This window comes from Anolis sagrei, chromosome 5 (genome assembly GCF_037176765.1).
Source record: "Anolis sagrei isolate rAnoSag1 chromosome 5, rAnoSag1.mat, whole genome shotgun sequence".
Lineage (NCBI taxonomy): Eukaryota > Metazoa > Chordata > Lepidosauria > Squamata > Dactyloidae > Anolis > Anolis sagrei.
Window position 1 is genome coordinate 14,175,335 of NC_090025.1, and position 19,042 is coordinate 14,194,376.

At 43.2% G+C, this 19,042-nt stretch overlaps 1 protein-coding gene across 5 annotated transcripts in view; it reads left to right on the forward strand.

Annotated features, from left to right (window-relative positions):
- The first annotated feature begins 2,733 nt into the window (after window positions 1-2,733).
- Window positions 2,734-19,042, forward strand: part of SEPTIN11 (septin 11) — a 165,480-nt gene continuing 149,171 nt past the window's right edge. For 4 of the 5 annotated variants that reach the window (XM_067468568.1, XM_067468569.1, XM_060779363.2 and 1 more), the window contains exon 1: window positions 2,735-2,930. In XM_067468568.1, the coding sequence (XP_067324669.1) occupies window positions 2,904-2,930 (27 nt within the window). In that variant the 5' untranslated portion in view covers window positions 2,735-2,903. Of the gene's footprint in view, window positions 2,931-19,042 lie in introns of all 5 variants that reach the window. The other variant, XM_060779361.2, reaches the window with a different exon arrangement.

Sequence of the window (19,042 nt, forward strand, 5' to 3'; positions counted from 1 at the left end):
GTAACTCCTAGTTACCAAGTGATGTGATACTGTTACCTCACTCTGCTCTCTTTTCTTGAACTTACTATGCAGAAAGGCAAAATTATGTTACCAAATGTTGTGATTTTTATTTATTGTGTCAGAAGCAAATTGGGTACAGTTATATTGTATTTAGCAACACAAACAAAGTCAAAAGCTTGGCATTATGCTAAATGTCCTTTGACCAGAAGCTGGCCACTTGGAGTGCCTCTGGTGTCACTGTGAGAAAGTCCTCCATTGTGCATGTTTCAGAACTCAGGTTGCATTATAGTAAGTGGACTGTAGTTTGCTCTTCGCACTCACATGTCATGGACTCCACTTTGTAGCCCAATTTCTTAAGACTAGTTTTGCATCTCATCCCAATATTCTATGTGCCCAGGAGGGAGTCTCTCATCTGGTATCAGCCACTGGTTGACGTTTCGGGTTTTAACCTGCCACTTTTGGACTTGCAGCATGCAACCAAGTGATGTGATGGCCTTATGTTACACCCAAACTGCTCCAGCTAGACTTGCTGAGATGGGAAAAGCAGCATTTGAGGTCTCCATTTAAATTCTGTCATAGAATACACACCTGGCTAGTAAAACAAAGGTGGGCAAGGTCCTGGGATCACATCTGCCCAAGTTGCTTTTTGTAGCTCTACATATCCTGAAACTTTTCTGATTACCATTTGCTGGTCATTGTATTTAACTGTTTGAATCATTTAAAACATAATACTGTATTATTTCTTCACTTTTGTTAAGTGGTGTTTATAGTTTAATCTTGGAAGAAAGGAAAGATAGACATTGAATAACAGATCAGCTTCTGCTGTCAGCCCTAGCTTCTGCCAACCTAGCAGTTTGAAAACATGCAAATGTGAGTAGATCAATAGGTACCGCTCCGGTGGGAAGGTAACAGCGCTCCATGCGGCCACGTAACCTTGGAGGTGTCTATTGACAACATCGGTTCTTCGGCTTAGAAATGGAGATGAGCACCACACCCCAGAGTCAGACATGACTGGACTTAATGAGGGGGACAACCTTTACCTTTTTAGAGATACAGACTTGCTTCTCCCGGCAGCCTCCAAATGCAAAACTGTATATTTATGGAAATTGCATCTTGGTGCTCAACCCTCTGCAATTCTCCAAATATCAAAGCTGTTTTTCAAATTGAGAAGTGGGTCTCTTCTGGCTTTTTCGGGAGGAGTTCTGATGAGAGAGGACTAAAGCCACAACTGAATAAAATCTGCTCTGACTTGGAATATATGGCAATGTGGACTCAGATAACCCAGTTCAAAGCAGGTATTGTGGATTTTCTGTCTTGATATTCTGGGTTATATGTTTACCTGTCCAAACATGTCTCCCCCTATAAACCATCAAGGACTTTAAGATCATCCGGGGAGTCCCTGTTCTCAGTTCCACTGCCATCGCAGTCACGTTTGGTGGGAACGAGAGACAGGGCCTTCTCTGTGGTAGCCCCTTGGGTGTGGAACTCCCTCCCAAAGGAGGTTAGGGAACTGGGCATGTTTAGCCTGAAGAAGAGAAGGCTGAGAGGAGATATGATAGCCATGTATAAATATGTGAGAGGAAGCCACAGGGAGGAGGGAGCAAGCTTGTTTTCTGCTTCCTTGGAGACTAGGATGCGGAACAATGGCTTCAAACTACAAGAGAGGAGATTCCACCTGAACTTGAGGAAGAACTTCCTGACTGTGTGAGCCGTTCAGCAGTGGAACTCTCTGCCCCGGAGTGTGGTGGAGGCTCCTTCTTTGGAAGCTTTTAAGCAGAGGCTGGATGGCCATTTGTCAGGGGTGATTTGAATGCAATATTCCTGCTTCTTGGCAGGGGGTTGGACTGGATGGCCCATGAGGTCTCTTCCAACTCTTTGATTCTATGATTCTAGATCTGCCCCTTCTCTCTTGATGTTCTGGAAGAAGCTTAAATCCTGGTTGTGGGAGCAAGCGTTTTTACTGGCAATAATGAGATTTTATTGGACCGCAATTTGGATGACGATTTTTAACCTGCCAAACTGTTTTAATGTGTATTTATATTGATTTTAAAGCATTTTGATTGTACTTTATTATGTGTTTTATTGTTTTGGCATCAATCATAGAATCAATCGTAGAATCAAAGAGTTGGAAGAGACCTCATGGGCCATCCAGTCCAACCCCATTCTGCCAAGAAGCAGGAATATTGCATTCAAATCACCCCTGACAGATGGCCACCCAGCCTCTGTTTAAAAGCTTCCAAAGAAGGAGCCTCCACCACACTCCGGGGCAGAGAGTTCCACTGCTGAACGGCTGTGTTTTCTGGTGGTCTTTGGTGACCTCTCTGACATCCCCTCGCGACCCCTCCAGGGGTCCCGACCCCCAGGTTGAAAAACACTGTTAAACCTACCAGGGTTGAATGAAAAGTAATGCCTCCACCTTTTTTTTAAAGAGATACCCCCTGAGATGGATGAGAACCCCTTGGGCGCCTCTTCCTCTGCATGTGAGGCTCTGGCTTGTGTCTCTTCCTTCCCTTCCAGCCTTGCAGGGAGAGCCTCCTTCCTGGGGGGAGAAGGGGCGACTCTTGCCGGCCTCCCCCAGGCGGGGAATGGTCCCTTCCTCTCCCCTTTTTCCTTCCTTCCAGCCGGGTGGCCATGTTGCGGCGGGGAAGGGCAAAGGCGGGGGAGAGCAGGGGCTGCTGTTGGAAGGGGTAGAGGAGGAGGAGGAGGAGGAGGAGGAGGAGGAGGAGAGGAGGAAGGAAGGAGGGCGGCCCGAAGGAGTGGCGAGCGGGGAAGGGCTGGAGCCGGGCAGAGAAGGAGAGACACAGAGAGAGAGACACGCCGCCTGCCTCTGCTAGAGAACCAGCCATCCAGCCAGCCTGGAAGCCCCTCTTGGCACTCCAAGGAGGAGAGACCCCGCAGGCAGCATGGCCGTGGCGGTGGGGAGACCCTCGGTGAGTCTTTGGGGAAGGGGCCTCTTTTGTTCCACAGGCGTTGCAAGCCACACAGAGCTGGTGGCTTGAGGGGCTGGGCAAGAACAGGACGAAAGGGAAAGAGCCGCTTGTTGCTTCCTCCTCGGCTTGGAAGGAGAGAGACTCATTGCTTTCCTTTCCTCGGGGGATTCTTTGGTTTTTCCCCTCCATTCATTGCAAAGGCGGCTCTCACGAGGGAGGCGCGTGGGCGGCAAAAGGAAAGGCCGGCGTTGGGTGTTTTTTTTGCGGGGAGACGGGGACATTCAGACATTACGCGCCTTTTCTCCCTCCTCCTCTCCCAGACCTTCAGTCTTGCCATACAGCAGGGTTTCTCAGCTTGGGGATCGTGAGGAGGGTGTCCAAACACAGAAAACACAGTATTTTCTGTTCCTCAGGGGGGGTTCTGTGTGGGAAGTTTGGCCCAATTGGTGGGATTCAGAATGCTCTCTGATTGTAGGTGAACCATAAATCCCAACAGCTACAGCTCCCAAATGCCAAGGTCCATTTCCCCCAAACTCCACCACTCTTCACATTTGGGCATATTGAGTATCCGTGCCAAGTTTGGTCCAGATCCATCATTGTTTGAGTCCACAGTGCTCTCTGGATGTAGGTGAACTACAAATCCCAAACTTAAAAGTGAATGCCCACCAAACCCTTCCAGTATTTTCTGTTGGTCATGGGAGATCTGTGTGCCAAATTTCAGTATTCGTGCCAAGTTTGGTCCAGATCCATCATTGTTTGAGTACACAGTGCTCTCTGGATGTAGGTGAACTACAACTCCAAAACTCAAGGTGAATGCTCACCAAACCCTTCCAGTATTTTCTGTTAATAATGGGAGATCTGTGTGCCAAATTGGTTCAATTCCATCGTTGGTGGAAATCAGAATGCTCTTTGATTGTAGGTGAACTATAAATCTCAAATATCAAAGTCTATTTTCCCCAAACTCCAGCAGTGTTCACATTTGGGCATATTGAGGATTCATACCAAGTTTGATCCAGATCCATCATTGTTTGGGTCCACAGTGCTCTCTGGATGTAGGTGAACTACAACTCCAAAACTCAAGGTGAATACCCACCAAACCCTCCCAGTATTTTCTGTTGGTCATGGGAGATCTGTGTGCCAAATTTTGTTCAATTCCATCGTTGGTGGAGCTCAGAATGCTCTTTGATTGTAGGTGAACTATAAATCTCAAATGTCAAAGTCTATTTTCCCCAAACTCCAGCAGTGTTCACATTTGGGCATTTTGAGTATTCATGCCAAGTTTGGTCCAGATCTATGATTGTTTGAGTCCACAGTGCTCTCTGGATGTAGGTGAACTACAACTCCCAAACTCAAGGTCAGTGCCCACCAAACCCTCCCAGTGTTTTCTGTTGGTCATGGGAGATCTATATGCCAAGTTTGGTTCAATTCCATCGTTGGTGGAGCTCAGAATGCTCTTTGATTGTAGGTGAACTATAAATCTCAAATGTCAAAGTCTATTTTCCCCAAACTCCACCAGTGTTCACATTTGGGCATATTGAGTATTAATGCCAAGTTTGGTCCAGATCCATAATTGTTTGAGTCCATAGTGCTCTCTGGATGTAAGTGAACTACAACTCCCAAACTCAAGATTAGTGGCTACCAAACCCTTCCAGTATTTTCTTTTGGTCATCGGAGTTGTGTGTGGCAAGTTTGGTTCAATTCCATTGTTGGTGGAGTTCAGAATGCTATTTGATTGTAGGATAACTATAAATCCCAGCAACTACAACTCCCAAATGACAAAATCAACCCCCCTCCCAACCCCACCAGTATTCAAATTTGGACATATGGGGTATTTGTGCCCAATTTGGTCCAGTGAATGAAAACACACCCTGCATGTCAGATATTTACATGACGATTCATAACAGTAGCAAAATGACAGTTATGAAGTAGCAACAAAAATAATGTTATGGTTGGGGGTCACCACCACATGAGGAACTGTATGAAGGGGTTGCGGCATTAGGAAGGTTGAGAAACACTGCTATACTGGAATCCAAGCTTTCCCTAAAGGAGAAATAGGAGCCCCAGGGGAGAAGAGGGCACAAACCATCGTTCTATGATACTATGTGCCAGTATATCTCTGGAACTGTACAAGCCTTTCATGGCTTGAAGAAGTCAGCCCATTGAATCCATGGGGTTTAGGTCTGTCTTTGATTGCCATTCAATTGTTCATTGCATGGGTCTTCTGTGGCTAGGACTCCCCAAAAGGATTTCAGAGGAAATGTTGCCAGAGGCGTACAGTTACAATTTTCCTGAGGATGACTGCAAACATAATCTGGTTTGATGTGTAATTCTATTTTGATTATATTTATTTATTTATTTACTATATTTATATACCGTCCCTCTCAGCCCACAGGTGACTCAGGGTGGTTTGCAGTCAACATCAAAGCATAAGAATACAATTAAAATCTATATAAATAAAAATGTAATGTTCGTTTGTGGGATTAGCATAACTCAAAAACCACTGGGCAAGTTGACACCATATTTGGGCTCAGTACACCTATCAGGTCAATGAGTGACCATCACTCAATCACTCATAAAAACACTGAAAAACACACCAGAAGAGACTTAAAAAGCAAAAAAAACACACATTACAACGCATGCGCAAAAGCACATATATACACATATACACAAATATATACACATATACACACACAAAACACATATACACAGACTGGGCCATAGCAATATGTGGCAGAGGACAGCTAGTTAAGATAATAAAAAATCATAATAAAATCAATAAAAAGCATATGTCATTTGAGTCTCTGTGTTAAAATATTATACAGAATCATCAGGTTGGAAGAGACCCCAAGGGTCATCCAATCCAACCCTATTCTGCCAGGCAGGAAGACACAATCCAAGCACCCCCAACAGATTGCTATCCAGCCTTTACAGAAAAGCCTCCAGAGAAGGAGACACAACCCTCTCTGATGGCCCTTCCACACAGCAAGAATATCAAGGCAGATAGCCCACAAGAGCTGCTTTGAACTGGATTATCTGAGTCCACACTGCCATAGAATCCATTTCAATGTGGGTTTTATACAGCTGTGTGGAAGGGGCCTCAGGCAAAGTGTGCTTTTGCTGAACGGCTCCTACTGTCAGGAAGTTCTACCATGCATTGAGGTGGAATTTCGTTTCCTGCAGTTGGAGTCCACTGCTCCCTTGTGTCCTTCCTAGCCTCCAGAGAAGCAGAAAACAAGCACCTTCTCAATGTGACATCCTTTCAAACCTTGGATCATCTTGGTCACCTTCTCTGGACACATTCCAGCATTGTCAATATCCTTCTTGAATTTTGGGTTCCAGAATTGGAGACAGTGTTCCAGCTGAGATCTGATCAAAGCCCTATGAGGAGTGGCTTAAAGAGCTGGGCACGTTTAGTCTGTAGAAGAGAAGGCTGGGAGGAGACATGATAGCCATTTATAAATACGTGAAAGGAAGCCACAAGGAGGAGGGAGCAAGCTTGTTTTCTGCTTCCCTGGAGACTAGGAAGCGGAACAATGGCTTCAAACTACAAGAAAGGAGATTCCACCTGAACATGAGGAAGAACTTCCTGACTGTGAGAGCCGTTCAGGAGTGGAACTCTCTGCCCCAGAGTGTAGTGGAGGCTCCTTCTTTGCAGGCTTTTAAATAGAGGCTGGATGGCCATTTGTCAGGGGTGCTTTGAATGCAATATTCCTGCTTCTTGGACTGGATGGCCCATGAGGTCTCTTCCAACTCTGTGATTCTATGAAAGCAACATAGAGCAGTGCTATTACTTCCCTCAGTCATGGACAAACTTCAACCCTCCACGTGTTTGGATTTCTACTCCCACAATTCCTGGCCTCAGACCCTTTCCTTTTTCCTCTCAACCACTGACACAAGACTCCAATTGAGGCACCCCATAATAATCGCATTGGCTTTTTTAGCTGCTCCATCACACAGTTGACTCGTGTTCAGGTTGTGGTCAACTAATTCTCCTAAATCCTTTCACATGGACTGTTTCCAAACCAGGTGGCATACATCTTGTATCTATCCAAATGCAAGATACTCCACTTAGGCAGAAAACATGAAATGCAAAGATACAGAATGGGGGACAGTGCCTGGCTCAACAGTACCACGTGTGAAAAATATATTGGAGTCCTTGTGGACAGGAAGATGATCATACAGCAGCAAGAAAAGCCAATGGGATTTTGGCCTGCATAATTAAGAGTATGGTGTCTACATCCAGGGAAGTCATGCTGCCCATGCTCTAGTCTGTCTTGATCTGACCACACCTGAAATCACACTGTGTCCAATTCTGGGCACCACAATTGAAGGGAGACATTGACAAGCTGGAATGTGTCCAGAGGAGGGCGACTCAAAGGATCAAGAGTCTTGAGAACGAGCCCTATGAGGAGTGGCTTAAAGAGTTAGGCCTATAGGAGAGAAGGCTGAGAGAAGACATGATGAGGGGCATGTATAAAGATGCGAGGGGAAGTCATAGGGAGGAGGGAGTAGGCTTGTTTTCTGCTGCTCTGGAGACTAGGATGCGAAACAATGGCTTCAAACTACAGAAAAGGAGATTCCACCTGAACATGAGGAAGAACTTCCAGACTGTGAGACCTATTCAGCAGTGGAACTCTCTGCCTTGGAATGTGTTGGAGGCTGCTTCTTTGGAGTCTTTTAAACAGAGTCTGGATGGCCATCTGTCGGGGTGCTTTGAATGCGATTTTCTTGCTTCTTAGCAGAAAGGGGTTGGACTAGATGGCCCACGAGGTCTCTTCCAACTCTAGGATTCTATAATACTATGTGCCAAGTGTTGTACAATATATTTCTGGAACTGTACAGGTTGGGTATCCTTTCTCTCAAATGTTAAGGACCAATTTTGCATTCAAAATCAAATTTGGAATACCAGTTGAGAGGTTGAGCATCTATTATCCAAAACTCTCCAACATAGTCCTTTGCTTTATGATAGTTCACCATGCACAAACTTTGCTTCATGTACAAAAATTGTTAAAATATTATTTATAAAATTACCATCAGGTAATGTGTGTAAAGTATATAGCAGACGTAAATGGATTTTGTATAAATCGACTTGGCTCCTGACTCCAAGATACCTCATTATGTACTTGCAATGATTCCAAAAACCAAAAGAAAATAATGTAATTTTTTTTTAGATAAAGTATATTCAGGTTGTCTTTGCATATGTGTAATGATATATCCTGGTAATGGGAACCCAAGGATTTGTTGTTGTTGTTATTGTTGTTGTATTAATAAGGAATACCTGTATGTGGATATACATACATAATGAGCACCTAGGAGATGGGACCCAAGTCTAGGATTATTATTTATGTTTCATATAAATATTGTATACATACCTGGAAGCTAATCTTACATGCAGCATTTTGAGTAAATTGGTGCATGAAATAAAGTCAGCGCATATTGAACCACCGGAAAGTTCTACTCTCTGATCCAGCCACATGGGCACTTATGGGTTTTAGAGATTTTGGATTTCCAGATAAGGAATACTCAAATTATCCTTTAATATAAACCCTCAAGCAAGGTTTTGAAAGTAGGAAAAAACATTGGAGGTTTGTCTTGTTTTCCAAAAATAGATTTTGTTGGAAAGAGCGGGAGAAGAGACAGAAATGGGAGGATGTGCTCCTTGTGCTGTTGGTTAACAGGAGAGGGAGGGAAGGAAATGTAAAATATCTGTGTAGTTGCTGTTGGAGAAGGTTTGGGGACATCTCTTGGTATTGGGACACAGGCTTGTGTCATGAGGAAACGTGGGCCATTCATTATTATCACCGGAGGGAGGCCTCCTCCTTTCCTCTCGCCCTCCATGTGGTTCCTTTAATAGACTGAGCAGCTGTTGAATGAACTTAAAAATCACAGCGTGTGGGTATATGACCCTCTAGCTTTTCAAAAGCAACCTATGCGTGAATCAGCCAAGGTACAGTAATGTGACTTGAGGCACGTGGTGGACTTTAGTCCCAGAGGGCAAGGGCTGTCATAAACAAGATAGAGGTGTGTCTGCACCAGGCATGGGCAAACTGTTAGGAATTGTGGGAGTTAAAGTCCAAAACACCTGGAGGGCCAAAGTTTGCCCATGCCTGGCCTACACTGTACAACTGTAGTAGTGCGATACCTCTTTAATTTAACAAGGATCCAGCATATGGGATCCTTGCATTTGTAGTTGATGAGGCACTTTGAATCTACTACCAGAGTGCACTGGAGATCCTTCGCCAAACTGCAAATCTGGATTGCATAAGTTAGAGCCATAGCATAGTTAAAATGGCACCAAACTGCTGTAACTGTGTGGTATGGGTACATCCTAAGATTATAAGATGCCACAGTTAGACTTTTCTGTTCATCTAGCACAGGCACAGGCTGTTAGGAGTTGTGGGAGTTGAAGTCCAAAACACCCGGAGGGCCTATGTTTGCCCATGGTTCAAGAAAGATATTTGTCTTTTTTTCATAACAGCAAATCAGTGAGTGATAAGAAATGATTCAGAATAAGGAAAAATGGTTTGATGAAAGCATGGTGCATTGCTCTGAGTTTTCCGAGCTGTCTGACCATGTTCCAGAAGCATTCTCTCCTGACATTTCACCCAAATCTATGACAAGCATCCTCAAAGGTTGTGAAGTCTGTTGAAAACTAGGCAAGTGAGGGTTATATATCTTTGGAAAGTCCCCACTTGCCTAATTTCCAACAGACCTCACACGCTCTGAGGATGCCTACCATAGATGTAGGTGGACATCTGGAGATAATGCTTCTGGAACATGGCCATACAGCCTGGAAAAAACACAGCAACCCAGTGATTCTGGCCATGAAAGCCATCGACAACACATTAAAGCATGGTGTATTCTTTCTCAGTAGAAACAGCCGTGAAGTCTCCTTTCTCAACCTTAAAGCATTTGATCAGCCTTTGCTTATGTTGAAAACTTGCCTTTTGTGTCCACACTCTCATATTTTTCAGAATTGCATCCCTGAATCTTTACTTAAGTCCATCTTAGAAATTCTACCCCATTTTCCTTTTCTTTCTTTAATAAGAAAAGAAGAAACAATAAAGTTTTGAAACTGAACGTCTAGCAAACACCTCCCAACAAAGGATCCCCCAGGCAGGAAGCAGCCAGGCTTTGAAGGCCATTCAGTGCTAAGCAAGGTGGCCAATTGCAACATTCACACTTGCCTCAAGCAGATAAGAGTTCTTTCTTCCACCCTGGACATCATTCCACAGATATATACACCTCACTTGCCTAGTTTCCAACAGACCCCTCAACCTCTGAGGATGTCTGGCATAGATGTGGGTGAAACGTCTGCCTAGTGACTATCCAACTCTGAACACAAGGCAAGAAAGTTGAAGAGTTGACTATTGGTTGTAGGTTTTTCAGGCTGCATGGCCATGTTCTAGAAGCATTCTCTCCTGAACCGCTGTGAGTCGCCCTCGGGCTTGAGATACAGCGGTATACAAGAATAGTAAATAAATAAATAGTAAATAAATGTTTCATCTGTGTCTACGGCAGGCATCCTCAGAGGTTGTGAGGACGCCTGCCATAGATGCAGGTGAAACGTCAGGAGAGAATGCTTCTAGAACATGGCCATACAACCCGAAAAACCTACAGAAACCCAGTGATTCCAGCCATGAAAGCCTTTAACAATAAGTTGACCATTGGTTTTGGATGCCCAGAAAACTCTCAGTAACCCACTGAAAGTCCTTTGTCTGATCTTACCTTCTTCACAACTCACTGGCCTTAGGGAAGCTAGTTTGCCCTTTTAACTCCAGTCACACTCTTTCCCTCTGAAGTAGGAGGGTCTTCATTTATCTTAAGACTTATTCTGTGTATGCAAAATGTTGACTATACTAAACAATGCAGCATAAATTCACCATCATCGCCAATAATAATAGCTTGGATTGTGGCTTCTGCTTAAATTGTAAGGATTGCAGACTTTGACTTACCAGTTTAAGAATAATGTGTCAGAAGCGAACCTATTGCTGTCCACAACCTTATACTTCTGGATTTATTTTCTCTCCCCGGCATCTATGCAAGAAAGTATGAAAAAGAAAAGCCATTGGGGACTTAACACAGTTGAAATTTCAGGGCGCAACCTGGTGCTGGAACAGATGAGAAACAGACTTTGTGCGTGGTTTCTTGTGTATTACTTTACAGGAAAGTACCTTTTAGCCAATATTTCTCAGGAATTGTTGGAAAAGGGGGAAGTACCTTAGTTCTATACAAACTTGTACATATCCTATCCTGTTGGTTTCTTGTTGCCTTTCAAATGGGGGCACATGGGTATATGTAATAGGCAGTCTTGTCATGTGGGACTGCATTCTTGGAAGGTTTTCAAACATCCTCTGTTCAAGCAGCCAGTGATGGTAACTGAGTACCGGATGGAGACTTAACCTAGCCCTCTCCTCCCCTCCCTTCCTCCCCCAAACTTGATGCAACAGTTGAACAAATAGTTGTAGCATTCCCTGGGGATCAGAAGGAGGGTTGCATAGAAAAACAACAGAAGCAGGGAGGGAGAGGCTGTAATAATGAGGCTTGGGTTAAGTATAAACGATCATTCCTTGGGCATCTTCTCTCTGTCACCTTCTCTGAGCTAAATAACTAAGGTGGAAAATTTTGCCAATAACTCAGGTCATTTCTTTGTTTCTTAACAGTGCAGTTGTCCATATGTGGAAACATCCAACATTGTACCTTCCACTCATAGTTCTGGTCTGCATACTGTAGAATTAATGCAGCCTGAAACCCTTTTAAGTGCCATGGTTTAAAGCCATCCTGGGACTTGTAGTTTGGTGAGGTTTTAGCATTCTTTGGCAGAGAAAGCTAAAATTCATGCACAGATCCCATGATTCCACAGCAATGAGATGTGGCAGTTAAGGTGGTGCCAAACTACATTCATTCTACAATGTAAATCAGTGGTCCCCAACCTTTTTTTTTGACTAGGGACCACTTTGACCAGGGACCACTTGACCAGGACCACTTTGAAAAAGGACCACGTGACCAGGGACCACTCTCCAACATTAGTACCAAAAGGGTTACGAATCAGGTTTTGGTCAACTTCAGATTTGGTTTAGTTATTTGGGGTTCTGATTGAGAAAATTACCTTAGATAGACCACATCAGCTCTTGTTTCTGATACAGGACATATGCTATCCAGTAGTGCCCATCTGCTTGCCCACAGAAAACCATATTTAATAAACCTCAGCACTGTGAGAGGGTTTCGCGAGACCAATCCCTCTCATTGCAATGGTGTAGTAATGAGGCCGCGGATCATATTTTAGTTCTTGCGGGCCATTGGTGGTCCATGGACCACAGATTGGAAACCACTGATGTAGATGCACCCCTTGTTTGCTAAAAGGTGAAAGCAACAAAGGCTGAGATGTGTAGCATTAAATTTATTTGTAGCCAAAGCACAGAAGCCTTCCTGTGTGTGTGTATGTACACACACACACACACCATCAGTCACCTGTTGACTTATGTCAGTCTCATAAATTTCATAAAGCTTTTTAGACAAGAGATACTCAGAGGTGGTTTTCTCATTTCCTTCCTCTGAAATATAGCCCACAGCACCTGATATGCATATTAACCAAAGCTGACTCTGTTTAGATTCCAAAATCATTAGGATCTGGTGCCTTTAGAGTACTAAGATCATCAATTTAAATTAGGGGTGGGAAAAAGTGGCCCACAAGTCCTCCAAGAGATCAAAAATAGGGTTTTTTCTTGCATATGTGTGTGTGTGTGTTTGTGTGTACAGTCAAGGCTTGCTTATCCAACATAAGCAGAATGTTGGATAAGCAAAAATGTTGGATAATAAGGAGAAATTAAGGAAAAGCCTATTAAATGTCAAATTACATTATGATTTTACAAATTAAGCACCAAAACATCATCTTTTACAACAATTTGACAGAAAAAGCAGTTCAATACATGGTAACATTATTTAGTAATTACTGTATTTACGAATTTAGCATCAAAACATTGCAATGTATTGAAACAGCTGTGGATCCAGGTGGGAGGCAGACTGCTTTGGATAATACAAAACATTGGATGAGTGAAGGTTGGATAAGCGAGGCTCTACTATATGAATAAACCAATTTGTTGGCCTGGGAAGGGAATTACCCACATGTGTAGCATTTTCTAAAAATGCCCCAATATGTGTATAGAAGTCATGGGATACATTCCTACAGGCCCTTGGGCCAATTTAGTTCCAAGAAAGGCCTTTTTCAAAACCCAAAACTTGGTGAACTTGGTGAAAATTCCCTCAAGCTCCTTAGGAACATTTGAGGACAAACAATTTTTTAACTTTTTGCAGGATTAGATGAAGCTCCAAGGCTACCTAGCCTTCACCCTTATCTTTCTACAGTTGCCCATCCCTGCTAGTAATATTTATTGTGTGAAAGCCAATTGCAGCTGATGCACAAAGTAGCAGAGAAAGAGTCTGTTACAGATTTGATGGAAGATAGTGTTTTACAAATGGAGGCCAAAGCATTAAAGCATGTTAACTTTCGAAGTGTTGGTCTTGAGGATTTTAGCCATTGCATATATAAGAGAGCTGCCCAGGAGAAATCTTGAAATGAAATTGGATATTGAAAGATTCCTTCCCTCCCCCCTTTGCAACCTTTTGGAACTTTTGAATACATTAGTAACTTTGGAGAAGGCATGGAGTTGGTTTTGTAGACTTGCCAGATGTCTTTACATAAAGAGAGAGAGAGAGAAAGACACAGATCTCTTTTGTTATGACTGTAGTGTGCAGCGATGTTGGTGAAAGTAAATGCTGACCATATGAAGGGGCTCATATACATCATCAAGAGGTGAGGGACCGAGTGTGGGAAAGGGGGGACTTGATTGACTTTTCCTGTTCATTTTTTTGTGAAACGGCACAGCAGTGAAACAGATGTTGCACATGCGCAAATGGCTTCAATGTGGCGACTTTCAGAATATGAAAAATAGTGTGTGTGACTCAACTCCTTTGTCTAGTTTCTGTTACTAATTTGTGATTTTAATAGAGTCATGCACGTTGCTGCCAGTTGCAACAACATTCTTCTTTCTCCAGGAGGTGTAAAGATGCATCTACACTGTAGAATTAATGCAGTTTGATATCACTTCATGACTCAATGCTATAGAATTATGGCAATTGTCATTTTACCAAGTTATGATATCTATCCATCCATCTATCTATCTATCTGTCTATCAAACCTGTATGTTTCTTTCTACATTTAGCATAACAGTGACCTCTGATTGCAAATTTATCTCTGCCAATCACACCTTTGGATTTGAGGTCCTTGAACAATTAAAACTTATTCTCAACTCTCCAATATTACTGATGTCTGCCTTCAAGTAGTTTCCAGCTTACGGTGAACCTAAGGCAGGCATGGGTGAGTGTTTTGGACTTCAACTCCCACAATTCCTAACAGGCTTGGGCCCTTAAGTGGCTGAGGAGGAAAAGGAAAGGGCCTGAGCCAGTTAGGAATTGTGGGAGTTGAAGTCCAAAACACCTGGACAGCCCAAGTTTGCCCATGCCTGACTAAGGCGTACCTGTTCAGTGTTTTGGAAAGGTTTGTTTTGAGGTGGAGTTGCGATTCCCCTTTTCTGAGGCTGAGAGAATGACTTGTCTAAGGTCACCCAATGAGCTTCCATGGCCAAATGGAAATTTGAACCCTAGGGTACATTGACATCACTTTCACTGCCCTGGCTCAATGCTATGGATTTGTGGGAATTGTAATTTGGCAAGGCCCCAGCACTCTTCAGTAGAAAAGGCAAAAGATCTTGTAAAACTATAACTCCCAGGATTCCATAGCATTGAACCACAGCAGTTAAAGCGGTGTCAAATTGCATTAGTACTACAGTGTAGATTCACCCATCTTCAGAGTCCTAACTTGACAATCAATCCTCTGCCCATGCAGCTGACCGTAAGCTGCAAAATCAATCCCATGCTGACTTTGCAATATATTTAGCCTTATAGTAGTTATTCTCAACCTGTGGGTCTCCAGGTGTTTTGGCTTACAACTCCCAAAAATCCCAGCCAGTTTACCAGCTGTTAGGATTTCTGGGAGTTGAAGGCCAAAACATCTGGGGACCCACAGGTTGAGAATCACTTCCTTATAGTTAACCAGTATGTTGTTTATTATGTATATGATATACTTTATGTATGTTCCATTAAATTGGCATGACATTTGGTTCCACAGAGCAGTCTGTCTCCATTCGAGCAAATTGTAGCCTTGGAACCTCTTAGGGCCGTGGCACATTATTGGTGCCATTTATCTAATCCTTTCTTGCCATATCTTTACTAGGATCTGGCAACATCATTAACATCATTATTTATATGCTCTTTTTCTATCTTAAAGGAGGCCCAGAGCAGCGATTGTACCACTGACCCGATGAGCAGCTTAATTGCATTAATAGTTAATAAACTTCTTGATGCAAAGAGGATACATTCCTCTTTGAGTTCATTATTTGTTGTGCAAAGGGTGTATGAACCAGATCTGGGAAGAATCAAACAACGGTTAGTTCAGTTCGGTGAAGTGAACTTAAATAAACCTAATTGAGTCATCCAATTTGCATGCCGAGGTAGTTCTGGCAAGATGACAGTACCCTTATTAGAAAAGCATGCCTACAATGTAACCGGGATAAATGTTATCAGGCAAAGTACTCAGTTTGGTGGATAATCATATTTACTGTAGTTACTTTTTCACATTATTCCGTAGTATAACATTTCCCTCATTTGTAACACAGCGGTTACCATGCTGTTCCAGTCTGCAGAAGAGATCGGAATATGCATTTTTAATGGAAACGGCTCCATTCTATTTTTATTTGCAGCCATAGTTTTCAACCCTTTCAAACTAGGGATCCACCTTTAACCCCTGCTTTCTGCAGGAGATCCACTTAACACACTTCACTGCCTTATCCTTCTCTCTCATTCCCTCTTTTTATCTTTCAAAATGTATTTCCCCCTCTGGGCACATTTATCCTCCCTCCTATTCATCTTCTAAACAAGCAAATAACTTAAAAATAAAATGATGCAATGGTGATATCTTGGGTGAGCCAGCTTGGGTTTGGAGATAGGGAACCAGCAGTTGAAGGCTCACATTTTAAAGACCATGATTTGGGTCATCCTAATAAATCCTAAACTCTTTGTTGTGGGATGGGCTGGAGACCATGTGATCAGATCTGGGCTTGTTCAGGGCTCAGACTCCATTTTAGAAGCAGTATGCTTTAGACCAGGGGTCCACAAACTTTTAAAACAGAGGGCCAGGTCGTCGTTGACACCTTCTTTCTCCCACCCTGGACATTCCACAGATATGTTGTTGTTGTTCATTCGTTCAGTCGTCTCCGACTCTTCGTGACTTCATGGACCAGTCCACGCCAGAGCTCCCTGTCGGCCATCACCACCCCCAGCTCCTTCAAGGTCAGTCCAGTCACTTCAAGGATGCCATCCATCCATCTTGTCCTTGGTCGGCCCCTCTTCTTTTTGCCTTCCACTTTCCCCAGCATAATTGTCTTCTCTAGGCTTTGCTGTCTCCTCATGATGTGGCCAAAGGACTTCAACTTTGTCTCTAGTATCCTTCCCTCCAGTGAGCAGCCGGGCTTTATTTCCTGGAGGATGGACTGGTTGGATCTTCTCGCAGTCCAAGGCACTCTCAGAACTTTCCTCCAACACCACAGCTCAAAAGCATCTATCTTCCTTCGCTCAGCCTTCCCTAAGGTCCAGCTCTCACATCCGTAGGTGACTACAGGGAATACCATGGCTTTGACTAGGCGGATCTTTGTTGCCAGTCTGCTGTCTCTACTCTTTACTATTTTATCGAGACTGGACATTGCTCTCCTCCCAAGAAGTAAGCGTCTTCTGATTTCCTGGCCACAGTCTGCATCTGCAGTAATCTTTGCGTCTAGAAATACAAAGTCTATCACGGCCTCCACGTTTTCTCCCTCTGTTTTCCAGTTGTCAGAGGGCCAGGTCACAGTCTCTCAAATTGTTGGAGGACTGGATTATAATTTGAAAAAAACACGAATGAATTCCTATGCACACTGCACATAACTTATTTGTAGTGCAAAAAAAAAAAACCCACTTAAAACAATACAATAATTAAAATGAAGAACAATTTTAACAAATATAAACTTATTAGTATTTCAATGTGAAGTGTGGGCCTGCTTTTGGCTGATGAAATAGGGTTGTTGTTGTTGTGTGCTTTCAAGTTGTTTCAGACTTAGGTTGTGCCTGAGCGAGGGCCAGGCAAATGACCTTGGAGGACCATATCTGGCCTCCGGGCCTTAGTTTGAGGACCCCTGATTTAGACTGTGGTTCTCAACCTGTGGGTCCCCGGATGTTTTAGCCTTCAACTCCCAGAAATCATACCAGCTGGTAAACTGGCTGGGATTTCTGGAAGTTGTAGGTCAAAATAACTGGGGACCCACAGGTTGAGAACCACTGCTTTAGATTTTAGCAGGAACTGTATGCTTTCAGAAGCCATCAGGAATGGTATGCTGTGGACTTCAGTAGAAACAGTATGCTTAGAGACTACATTGGACTTTCTGACTAGACAGAACAGAGAGATGCGTTGGATTATGGATTGTTGATTATGGACTGTTGATTACATCAGTTCCACTGGCTGCCTGTTTGATACCGAGCACAATTCAAAGTGCTGGCTTGGGCCTTTAAAGACGTAAATGGCTCTGGCCCAGTTTACCTGTCCGAATGCATCTCCTTTTACGAACCACCACGAAGACGAAGTTTTTCTGGGGAGGCCCTGTGCTTGGTCCCGCCACTGTCACAGGCGCGTTTGGCAGGGACAAGAGAGAGGACCTTCTCAGTGATGGCCCCCTGGCTATGGAACTCCTTTCCTGGTGAGACTAGATCAGCTCCCTTTCTCCTGTTGTTCAGAAAGATGGTAAAGACCTGGCTGTGGGACCAAGCCTTTAGGACAGTGCAATAAGGCAATAATAGGAAACCTACTCCGCAGACAGGAGCCATCATGGAGTCTTGAGATTGTTTTAAACAGCTGATTTTAAAGTAGATATAAGTGATTTTAATGTTTGTGTATATTCATAGTTTTATGTCCCACATTGACTATTTGCTGTCTATATGTTGTGCTCCATCCTGAGTCCCCTTCAGGGTGAGAATGGCAGAATTTAAATGTTTCAATAAATAAATAATAAGAAAGATACCCCGTGTTACCTACACAAAGAAACTACTTCAAATCCTATTTGTTAATTGACTGATAATCAAAGTACCTGTATGCTGAATACATGAAGTTTGTAGGTAAATTAACTATGTTACTTTTAAAGAAGTCTGATTATTTTTGTCTCTTGAGAGCATGATTTAAAGGCAAATATATTTTAAGGGAGAGTAGATTTTTTTTGGGCAACTAAAAACAGCACTTCTGAAACTCTGCTATATATGTGTGTGTGTGTTTGTGCATTAGCATATCTTTGTCCCTAATAGTCGAAGACCTAGGTACATCAGTTTAACAGCTGAGAAACCTAATTGCCTTGCATGAATGTCATTTTCCCAAATTGACAAGAACTTCTGCAGGTTACATGGAGGGAGATTCACATTGCTTCATGGTGAAAGTTTAGAAAACTTTTTTGGATTGCAAGTCCCAAAAGAATACTTCCCCAAGCTTTGCTTCTCATCTGCTTTTGACTCTTTCTCAAAACCTTTGCTTTAGAAAAGAAAGGGAATTTTGGCTCTGGGACTATTGCATTGTGTTTATGGACTTGCCAGAGCCATCTGGCTGAGGAATAAAGGCAGAATGTATTGTCAAAGGCTTTCATGGCTGGAATCACTGGGTTGTAGGTTTTTTTGGGCTATATGGCCATGTTCTGGAGGCATCCTCTCCTGACATTTCGCCTGCACCTATAGCCATAGATGCTGGCGAAATGTCAGGAGAGAATGCGTCTAGAACATGGCCATATAGCCCGAAAAAACCTACAACAACCCAATGAAGGCAGAGATTTTTCTTCTCCTCTGGCTGTGCTCTTCTTTTCTTGCTAGTGCATCTGCACCAGCCTTTTCTAGCAGGGCTGCAACCTGATTAAATACATTTTAACTGTATGATTTTAGGGAAATGTATTTTTATCTTTGCATATCAATGAATACAATGTTTCTGAAGC